Genomic DNA, 12,024 nt, shown 5'->3' with positions numbered 1-12,024 from the left:
GCATCTCATATCTCAATTTGGTGATGGTTATTTTTCCAGTGGAGCCTTTCTCTCATGGCCATTCTCAGATTCACATTCTTCAGCATTACAAGAATGCAAAATGCTATGATCTGCAAGATTGCTGTTCTTCTTTTCCTTGTTTGGGTTACTGTCTTAAATCATCTGATGTCAGTGAAATTATTATTGTAGGAATGAAATCATTAATTCCACACTCCACCTTAAAATTTCATCCAATTTATCTAAACCTTGGTTTTCCAATAAATATGCTAAGGCTGTTCAAGATTAGAATATTACACATCACAATTGACTTCCATCCAAATCATCAAATCTCCGGGTTTATTTTCTGCCTACACTTAAAGCTCACAACAATTTTCACATAGTTATTAATCAATCTAAACTAGATTTTGAACAGGCTAAAAGGAAAAAAAACTTGCTTCTTGTCGAAACAGTAGTTGAGCATTCTGGTCTCTTGCCAAAGTTTGTTGGCAAGAGACTAAAATGCTCAACTACTTTTATCCGTCTCTACTCCTACCTCTCTTAAAAACTGATGGTTCTATTCCCTCCTTGGCTAAAGATAAAACAGATACATTAGCATCCAGGTCCTGGTGGTTTTTTCTCCATTTCTTTCTAAAAACTTGTACTCCTGAGCTGAGTTTGCTCCAGTTCTGTGTTGCCTTTTTACACTTTCTTTCTTATTCCTTTGCTGTTTTTCCTAATGTTTGGAAATTTGCTCGTATACAGACAGTTCTTAAAAAGGATAATGACTCCTGCCGATCAAATTATTATCCCATTACATTTACCTCCACTCTTTCCAAAGTAATGGAGAAATCCATTAACTGCCAATCCCCTCTCATGTTCCTGGAACCAGTTCTGTACAATTCTGGCCTTGTTACCTGCCATGTTATGCTGTTTGAAGAACCCATTCACAGATGAATACTCTGCAACTATGAATAGATGTGCCTAGTCAGAAACAATTTCCAGGTAACCTGCAGTTCAAATGTTGCTGCACTGGTATCACGGGCCCAATGTGCATGAAGAAACACTCCCCACATCATTACACTGCAACCACCACCAGTCTGCATTGTTGACACCAGTCTGCACTGTCTGCCAGGGGCAAAGGTTGATGACGTTGTAGAGTGGATATCATCTTTTAAGGGCACAAAAGGTGATATAGTTGTACACGTTGGCACTAATGATATTAAGAGTAGGAGACCGGCGGAATTACTTAACAAGTACAGGTCACTGTTGAAAAAAAGCCGTCAATTAGGGTTGAATTTGAAAGTGTCTGCAATTCTGCCCAGACATGATAGGAGGGGGTATATGATGAGAGCCTTGTCGATCAATTCAGCCCTGGAAAGATTGTGCAAGGCTCAAGGGGTAGAATTTTTTTCAGCCTGGTCTGTACTTGTTAACAGGAGAGACTGCTTCTACAGGGATGGGATACACTTAAATAGAAAGAGTGCAAGAATGTTTGCTGATGCTATCGAGGCAGTGTTAGGTGGGTCGGAAAACTGCTAGATTGGGGAGATACAAGGACTAATAGATTAACAGTAGCCACTGGCAGAGGTGAAAGTGATTCTTGCACTGCTTCTATTGGAACGAGCCGCAGCCTGGAAAATAAGATACAGGATATTTCAGCAGGTGCATGTATACTTGCGTGTACACCAATGCTAGGAGTATAGTAAATAAATTTGATGAATTTGAGGTATTGCTCAAAACATCAAAGGCATATTTTGTGGGGATTTCAGAGACGTGGTGTCACACAGATATAAGGAATGCAGAACTGGAATTTGGGAAGTACAATGTCTACAGAAGGGATAGACAGGATAGGAAGGGAGGAGGGGTTATGCCATTAGTTAAGAAATACATAAAATCCAAGGAAGTGAAGCCAGTCGACATTGCTGCACAGTGCAGTGTCGAGTCAGTTTGGTGTGACATAAGCATTAGGAGATCAAAATTAAGAGTAGGAGTGTGCTATAGGCCTAATGACTCTGATGAGTATAATAAGAAATTGTACAGCGAAATAGAGTGAGCCAGTAAATCAGAGAGTCTTATAATAGGGGATTTTAATTTCCCAGATATTGACTGGAATTTGGGGGCTGGTCACTCACACACTAGCAAGGCTTTTGTGGATTTTTTGGATGATTGTTTTCTACATCAGCATGTTCAGGAGGCAACTAGAGGGAGTAATACTCTTGATTTGATTATCAGTAGTGATTCTTCATGCATTACGAATCTGCAGGTAAATGAACCACTGGGTGGCAGTGATCACAGTGTGCTGAAGTGGGATTTACTCAAAGAGGTAACTACAATTAGGGGTAAAGGGAAGGGTTATTGCTTTCGTAAAGGCGACTACGATGGACTGAGACAATATTTAAATTCTATACAGTGGGACCAACTGATGATGTTACCAACATCAAATTCAAAATGGGAAGCATTCAAAGAACTTATCTTGGAAGCTACTAGGCTTTACATACCAACTAAGAAATATTGTTCAAGGTTTAGGCCTAAGTGGATGTCAGATGAACTAATGAGACATATGGCAGAGAAGAAAAATGCATGGGATACATACAAATTAACACGTAACACAGAAGCTTATGATAGATACAAGTTGATCTGTAACCAAGTTACAAAGGAGGTTAGGCAGGCGAAGGCAGATTACGAGAAATCTTTGGCAAGGGATGCAAAGAAAAACAGCAAAGAGTTCTTTACTTATGTAAACTCTAGAAGGAAGGGGATGAATCAGATTGGTCCACTTGATATCGATGGGTCAACTGTTGATGATCCTACTCAGGTAGCTAACAAACTAAATGAATATTTTGCATCGACATTCACACATGTGGAGTTATTTAGCGAGGGGAATGCCAGAGGTGTATTCAACTCTGGCAGTAAGCTAGAGAATCTTGTAATAACTGAGAGTAAAGTGGAGGAGAAATTGTTGAAGATAAATACAAGAAAGGTACCTGGGGTGGATGGGATCTATCCAGTTATATTAAAGGAGGCAGCAAAGGAAGTAAGCAAATCTTAGCCATAATTATGAGAGCTTCCTTGGACTCAGGGGAAGTACACATGGACTGGAGATGTGCAAATGTGACCCCAATTGACAAAGGTGGATCAAAAGGCGACACAAGTAATTATAGACCTGTTAGTTTAACTTCTGTTCCCGGAAAATTAATGGAGGCACTGGCTAAAGAAGCACTGCAGGATCATCTAGACAAGACTTCAGTTATAGCTCAGACACAGCATGGTTTTGTTAAGGGGAAGTCTTGCCTGACCAATTTGATTGGATACTAGGATGCAGTCACAAAAGAACTGGATGCAGGGAATAACTTTGATATTATATACTTGGATCTTAGAAAGGCTTTTGATACTGTTGCACATGGAAGACTGCTGCACAAATTGGAGCAGTGTGGCATTGGAGGCAAATTGCTGCTATGGATAAAGGGGTGGTTGAGGGGGAGAAGACAGAGTTGGTAATCAATGGACACTGCTCATCATGGACTAATGTTATTAGTGGAATCCCTCAGGGTTCAGTATTGGGTCCATTATTGTTTTCTGTATTTATAAATGATATTGATGATGGTATATCAAGCTTAATGTCCAAGTTTGCAGACGATACCAAGGTTGGCAGGGTTGTTGTTTGTTTGTTTGTTGTTTGTTATTTGGTTTTTAGGAGCATTAGTAACTAAGGCCATATTGCTCCGGGGATATGCGGTGGTCATTTCCTGACCTTTCCGCATCCTCCGTATTTGGTGGTGACGGGCTCGAACCCCGGTCTAATCAAGAAGCGTGTGGGCAGGGTTGTCAAGGACATTACTGACACTATGCTACTGCAACAGGATCTAGAAAGGTTGGGCTGAGAGGTGGCAAATGAAGTTTAACATTGACAAATGTAAAGTACTACATATGGGAAATAGCAACCTCAGAGCAGCGTATCAACTCTGTGGTACTACACCGACAGTGGTAGAGAATGAAAGGGACCTGGGGGTGGTTGTGCAGGGAGATATGAAGTTTTCTGAGCAGTGCAGACAGGCTGCAAGAGTTGCTCATGGTGTATTGTCGATGATATATAGGAATTTTTCTAGCAGGGATAAGGAGGTGATTATTCCCTTGTATAAGGCAATGGTCAGGCCACACCTAGAGTACTGTATACAGGTCTGGAGGCCTCATTTCAAGAAGGATGTAGGGATGCTGGAACGAGTACAGAGAAGGGCAACAAGATTGGTGAATGGAACAAAGGGGTGCTCTTATGAAGAAAGGCTTAAGTTTTGCAAATTACAGTGTCTGGAGACTAGGCACCAGCGAGGTAATCTGATTGAGGTGTATAAACCCTTGAATGGTTTGAGCATGCTCAATGCTGATGGGATTCTTCCTCTTGCTCTGAAAAATCACCTGAGAGGGCATAAATTCAAATTGAGGAAAGACAGATGTAGGATAGACGTGAGGAAATTTGCCTTTAGCCAGCGGGTGGTTGGTTGGTGGAACAGACTTCCATCCCTTGTCGTGGAAGTTGATAGCCTAAATAAGTTTAAGGCTCAGCTGGACAGGTATTTTGAACGAACAGAGGGGTGAAGTGGAAGTGGTTATTTTTTATTTATTTATTTTTATTTTATTTTATTTATTTTATTTATTTATTTATTTATTTTTTTTTTTTTGGCTGATGCTTCATAAGCTTGCTTTCTTGCATCAAATGCCTCTACTAATGCTAATGCTTACCAGGATGGGTGCATGGACTCGAGTCTAAGCTGCTTTTGCCATATTCTTGTATTCCCATCAGTCTGAACAGGCCCGCTCAGAAACATAGGGAATGCGTGATCAACACGCAGGTGGAAAATACCAGAAAAAAAAAAAAAAAAAAAATTGAAAACTAGTGGTGTTACCTTACTTGCCCTAAACCACAAGGACTAGGAATCAGTTATTACTATGCTAACCAGAGATGCATCTAAATTGATCTAATAATCCTTTGATCCACACATTTGACATTCTAAAACTGAAAGTAGGAACCCTTCCTGTAATTAGTGTTTATCCCGTGGTGTTCAGAGATGGCAAATAAACAATGACCAGGCAGAGTAAAGGCCTACTTCAAAGCATGAAGCTTCATTAAATTTATGATTTTTATGTTAATTTGTCATTTTCACAACAACAACATTCTACCCTTGTCTATTGGTATGGTCAACAGGACCTGAACTTGTTTGTTGGCCATGAATAATATATTTTATAACCTTTTTATGTGTATCTGTTCTTTTTGATTTACTGAAAAAGAAAATTTATTGCAAAGTTACTCGAAGGAGTAACTTGGGAAGGAAATGAGAGTGGGAAACTAAACAAACAAATTTAGCAAATCACAGAAATTTTCATTTCCATTATTGGCAAAAAAAGTTCTGTAGCTGTTATTAAGCATTGTGTACTATTATTCTAAATTTTCAAGTTTCTCAGAATAAGAAAAATAGTGTCAACCAGAGCATGATTGCATTTTTTTCTAACTTGTGATAGAAAGGCTGAAGATTTAAGTAAATTTATTATTCCAGTTTTCATTAGTTTATTTTACATGATGTGGACCATTAACAAATTTTGAATGATCCATGATGTTGGTGATTGTCAAAATTTGAGAGTTTTGATACTAATATATGTTATTCATTGCTGTAGATTTATTTTTTACTATTCTTTGTATTTTGTTAAAATTTGACGGAACGATTTGTAATTTTATTACCCTGGTGTCAGTATTTTTATTATTATTATTTTTTTTTATTTAAAATTTGTTGATGGATCATAATATCAATAGATATAATATGCATTTCATAAAAGTTGTTTTTCTTGTCTGCACTTTTTTTCTGCCAACTCCACTAATCACTTGGAACTCTTTGCAACATGACTTTCTCCCGTCCAACTTTCCTAACAGTGAGGTAATTTTCCTTCATCATTTTAATGTTCACAACTCCACCTGGCTTCCGTTTTCTAGTCACACCGACCCAGCTGGTCAAGATGCTGAAGCTTTTGCAATTACTAATGACATTGCACAATTGTTCATTTACCTACAAGAATACCGGACAATCCTAACCATACAGCCAATACGCTTGATCTTTTTCTCACAAACAACCCTTCTAAGTACATGGTCGAAGTGAATGGTCCTTTAGGCACCTCAGGTCACAACTTAGTGATTGTCTCTTCTCCAATGGAGCCTTTATCTCATGGCTATTCCCAACCTCGTGTTGTTTGGCATTACAAGAATGCAAAATGGGATGACCTGCGAGATTTATTTATTTTCTTTTCCTTAGTTGGATTACTGTTTCAAAACTTCTGATGTCAGCATTTGCTCAGATTGTGTCAGTGAAATTATTCTTGTAGGAATGGAATTCTTTATCCCACACTGCACTTTAAAATCTTGCTTTTTGCCCTAATGGTAGCCGAGCATTCTGGTCTCTTGCCAAAGCTATTGACTGCAACTTTTGCCAATATCTGTTCCCACCTCTGTCAAAACCAGATGGTTCTGTTGTCACTTCAGCCAAGGATAAAGCTGACTTGCTAGCATCCCATTTTTATTCCAACTCATGTATTGATGATCTTGGTAAAACACATCCCACCATTCCCAACATACTCCATTCAATGCCTCCTGTGGTCTTCCATCAAAAGGATGTCAGAAGGATTTTAACAAATCTTGATGCTAAGAAAGCTCCAAGTCCTGATGGTATTTCTTCACTTATTCTCAAAACCTGTGCTCCTAAACTTACTCCTCTTCTTTGCCGCCTTTTTTCACTTTCTTATTCCAAAGGTGTTTTTCCTTCTGCTTGGAAATTTGCTCATATCCAGCCAGTTCCTAAAAAGGATGACAAATCCCTCCCATCCAGTTATCGTCCTATTGCAATTACTTCTACTCTTTCTAAAGAAATGGAGAAATCAATTAACCATCAACTCTTAAACTACCTAGAAATCTTCGGTCTGATCAACGATTGCCAGTATGGATTCCATCAGTGTTGATCCACTGGTGATATTCTGGCTTATGTTACCCATTTATGGACAAATTCAATGAAAAATTTTGGTGAAAGCTTTTGTCAAGATGTCAAGAGCAACTGCTCTTGACATCTCAAAGGCTTTCGATTGTGTTTGGTATAAAGGTCTTCTTAATCTCCAGGTAATTCTCCAGTGGGGCAAAGACAACTTAGTTGATTTCAATCCTTCTAAAACTCAATCTTGTCTTATATCTCGCAAAAAGGATTCTTCTGCTCCTATGCTTATCTTTGGTGACACTCTGATTTCTAGGCAAGTTGATATATCTCTTTTGGGGATTTTCCTGACTTCTAATCTCTCTTGGCACAAGCACATTACAAATATTGCTTCCTCTGCATCTAAAAAGCTTGGTTTTCTCTTTTGCTCACAGTGTTACGTTTCTTCCAAACAGCTGTTCACTCTGTACAAATCGCAAATCCGCCCTACCATGGAATATTGTTGTCACATCTGGGGCGGTGCCCCCCCCTCAAACCTCTCTCAGGCTTATCGATTCCATTCAAAAGGGGGCAGTTAGGTTAATTAATGACTCATCTCTAACAGAGTCTCTCCACTCGCTGTCTCATAGGCATACTGTTACTGCTACATGCCTTTTCTACAGATACTTCCATGGGCACTGTTCTTCTGAATCAGCTTCTATAATTCTCGCTCTCTCTTTCAAAACAGTCCGAACACGTGCCGTCACCAGCCAACATTCATTTACTGTCCAACTTCAAACTCACAGAACCAACTTTTCATCTTCTTCTTTTATTCATTCAACTGCCTTTTTCTAGAACAACGTATTTCCTGAAAATTACAGTCTACAGAAGTTCAAGTGTAATGTCAACAAACGTCTTCTCTCGTCTTCTCAACCTCCAACCCAAGCATGGTACTAAGTACTATAGGTTCTAATACCTCTCGTGTTTGGGGCTTTCATAAAAAAAAATAGTATCTTCTGTCTTCTCAACCTTCAATCCACAAACAATTCTAAATATTATAGGTTCAAATACCTTTTGTGTTTGGGAGGTTTCGTTAAAAAAAAAAAAAACTTCTCCTGTTTTTGTGTTCAGTCTGTTATAAACTGTCTAGTTACTTAGAAACACAGATAAGAGATACAGCATTTATTAGAAGGTTTCAAGACAGTTCATATATAAATGGACACATTTGGTTGAAATGACTGAAAAACATATATTTACATATATACTCCAGAAAAGGTTAAGAACTTACAGTATGTTAGCCATGTATCCTTACAAATAAAACTTTCACTGACTTCCTTATACTTTTTGTCTCTAAACTTATACAGAAGCAAAAGATTTAAGTGGTCTTTAGAGTGTGGTTCTGCTTCCAACTGTAGAATACTTACATGATATACTACAACATTATGTCAGTGCACTCCCTGAAATCTACGGAATTTGATGTGCTGTATTTGCTATGAAGTTGACTACAATTTATGAATAACATCTGTACTAAAATAAACAAATGTTTAGTTATGCAGCATTATTCCAGCTTGATTAGTAGGATCCTAATGTCCATTGTGTGAACAGGTTCATACCTTGTCTTAGTTATAAAACACTGCCTATAGTAACTCCAGTTCTTGCCCCAGTTGTGAATTCTCTTTTTTTGTTTTTATTTATATATATAGGAACATACATTTTACTTTTTTACCACAGTATTTTATGTATATGTCTATCTGGTTTATATTTTTTCTGCTTAGAAAATAGCAAGCTACTTGTAATTTACAATACAGTGTACTATGTATGCCCTTGCAAAGTTCCAAATTAATTTTTGCCTATCATTATTTTTCAATATATCAGATATCCTTCTGATGAAGAGAATTTTAGAAAGAGTGGGCTTCCTGGAGTTTGGAAAGAAGAACTGGCAGGAAAACGGATGAAACTGCCTGTTCCAGAAACTTGGGAAACTCTTATATCTTCACAGGGAAACAAAGCTGAAGTCTGGGAAGAACTTATTGGTACACTGTCTTTTATATTATTACTTCTACATTTTGTTCAGTAATTGCTATTATTTTCCATTAAACAAATTTTTTAACAGAAATATTAGTCAATATAAAAAAGGGAACAATTTAATTTTAATATTAAGACTCCTAATTAAAATAAAATCATACTATCTTAATAAGTTATATATATACTCATATTTATATTTTAAGAAAATTATGCATTTCATTTTTCTCTTAGAACACATAAAGGAATAAAATTTGATTTTATAGCAGCAACAACAACAGTGTTCAAATAGATGGGTAGCAGATAGCTTGTTTCATTGAATTTTAATTTTTCTCATCCCCTTGAGGACTTAGCTGCTAACTAAATTAGCTGAATACTGAAATATGTTGTCTGGGGGTTGAGGGTTGTTTGAGGAGAGGTACTTTCCAGCTTTTATAGCTAATGTAGATTGTTGTAAAAAATGCCATTCGTACCTACCATCCTTTCTGGTTTTGCAGAATATCTCTGGTATTTGTCTATCTTTTAGGGTTTTCTAGAAAGTTTTCCTATCCGCCGGGTTTTTTAAATCATTTCCTGAACTAGATATACGGTATATAAATATGTTTTATTTATCTTTGATATTGCTGCTCATAATTAGTGCACATATCAATCATGGGCTAAGTATATAGTATGCTTTCATAATTTGTATTTTGTAGTTTTTACCTATCTGGCATTAATATAGCACATGGATTTAAAACTGATATTGCATTAGCATTAGCAAGGGCACATGATGCAAGAAAGCAAGCTTATATAGCATCTGCCAAAAAAAAAAAACCCCTTATTTCACCCATCCCCTCGCTCCAAATGTTTGTCAAGTCTGCCTTGAATCTATTTAAGCTATCAACTTCTACAACGACAGATGGAAATTTGCTCCAGCAATCAACCACCTGCTGGCTAAAGGCAAACTTCTGCACATCTATCCTACAACCGTCTTTCCTCAATTTGAATTTATACCCTCTCAGGTGATTATTCTGAGCAAGAGAAAGAATCCCATCAGCATTGAGCATGCTCAAACCATTCAAGGCTTTATACACCTCAATCAGATCACCTTGCAGGTGCCTAGTCTCCAGACACTGTAATTTGCAAAATTTCTTGCCTTTCTTCGTAAGAGCAACCCTTTGTTCTGTTCGCTAATCTTGTTGCCCTTCTCTGTACTTGTTCCAACAGCTCTATAACCTTCTTAACGGTGTGACCTGACCATTGCCTTATACAAGGGGATAATCACCTCCTTATACCTGCTTGAAAAATTCCTATATATCATTGACAAGACACCATGAACTACTCTTGCAAGACCGTCTGCACTGCTCAGAAAACTTCATATCTGCCTGCACAATTACCCCCCAGGTCCTTTTCATTCTCTACCACTGTCAGTGTGGTACCACAGAGTTGATACGTTACTCTGGGATTACTGCTTCCCATATGTAGTACTTTAAATTTGTCAATGTTAAACTTCATTTGCCACCTCTCAGCCCATCTGCTCAACTTTTTTAGATTCTGTTGCAGCAGCGTACTGTCATTAGTGTCATTAACAACCCTGCCAACCTTTGTATCATCTGCAAACTTTGACATTAAGCCCGATATACCATCATCAATATCATTTATAAATACAGAAAACAATGGACCCAACACTGAACCCTGAGAGGCTCCACTAATAACATTAGTCCATAAAGAACAGTGTCCATTGATTACCACTCTCTGTCTTCTCCCACTTAACCATCCCTTTATCCTTAGCAGCAATTTGCCTCCAATGCCACACTGCTCCAATTTGTGCAGCAGTCTTCCATGTGCAACAGTATCAAAGGCTTTTCTGAGATCCAAATATATGATATCAAAGTTATTATTATTTGCATCCAGTTCCTTTGTGACTACATCATAGTATCCAATCAAATTAGTCAGACAAGACTTCCCCTTAACAAACCCATGCTGTGTTCGAGCTATAACTGAAGTCTTGTCTAGATGATCCTGCAATGCTTCTTTAACCAGTGCCTCCATTAATTTTCCTGGAACAGAAGTTAAACTCACAAGTCTATAATTATTTGTGTCAGCCTTTGATCCTCCTTTGTGTATTGGGGTCACATTTGCACATCTCCAGTCTATGGGTACCTCCCCTGAGTCCAAAGAAGCTCTCATAATTATGGCTAAGGGTTCGCTTACTTCCTTTGCTGCCTCCTTTAATATAACTGGATAGATCCTGGATGCCTTTTTTATGTTTATCCTCAAGAATTTCTCCTCCACTTTCCTCTCAGTTATTACAAAATCATCTAGCTCACTGCCAGAGTTTACTTCACCTCTGGCATTCCCCTTCCTGAATAACTCCTCATGTGTGAATGTAGATGCAAAATGCATGTTTAGTTTGTTAGCCACCTGAGCAGGATCCTCAACTGTTGAACCATCAATATCAAGTGAACCAATATGATTCATCCCCTTTCTTCTAGAGTTTACATAAGTAAAGAACTCTTTGCTGTTTTTCTTTGCATCCTTTGTCAAAGATTTCTAGTAATCTGCCTTCGCCTGCCTAACCTGCTTTGTAACTTTGTTACAGACCAGCTTATATCTGTCATAGGCTTCTGTGTCACATGTTAATTTATATGTATCCCATGCATTTTTCTTCTCTGTCACATGTCTAATTAGTTCATCTGACATCCATTTAGGCCTAAATCTTGAACAATATTTCTTTGTTGGTATGAAAAGCCTAGTAGCTTCCAAGATTAATTCTTTGAATGCTTCCCATTTTGAATTTCCTGTTAGTAACATCATCAGTTGGTCCCACCATATAGAATTTAAATACTGTCTCAGACCACTGTAGTCACCTTTACGAAAGCAAAAACCCTTCCCTTTACCCTTGATGGTAGTTAGCTCTTTGAGTAAATCCCACTCCTTTATCTGCAGATTCTTGATGCATGAAGAATCACTACTGATAATCAGATCAAGACTATTACTCCGTCTAAGTTGCCTCCCGAACATGCTGCTGTAGAAAACAATCTTCCAATAAATCCACAAAAGCCTTGTTAGTGTGTGTGTGTGTGTGTGTGTGTGTGTGTGT

At 37.9% G+C, this 12,024-nt stretch overlaps 1 protein-coding gene across 3 annotated transcripts in view; it reads left to right on the top strand.

Annotated features, from left to right (window-relative positions):
• LOC150090805 (telomerase protein component 1-like) overlaps positions 1-12,024 on the top strand; it is an 827,340-nt gene that overhangs the window by 89,079 nt on the left and 726,237 nt on the right. For all 3 annotated transcript variants that reach the window (XM_090372947.1, XM_090372938.1, XM_090372956.1), the window contains exon 10: positions 8,796-8,953. In XM_090372947.1, coding sequence (XP_090229073.1) covers positions 8,796-8,953 — 158 coding nt within the window. The remainder of the gene's footprint in view (positions 1-8,795; positions 8,954-12,024) is intronic.

Source organism: Mastigoproctus giganteus, chromosome 1 (assembly GCF_048544385.1).
Source record: "Mastigoproctus giganteus isolate SK-2022 chromosome 1, ASM4854438v1, whole genome shotgun sequence".
Taxonomy (NCBI): Eukaryota; Metazoa; Arthropoda; class Arachnida; order Uropygi; family Thelyphonidae; genus Mastigoproctus; species Mastigoproctus giganteus.
The sequence above is the reverse complement of the archived record's forward strand: the minus strand, read 5'-3'. Positions and strand labels throughout refer to the sequence as shown.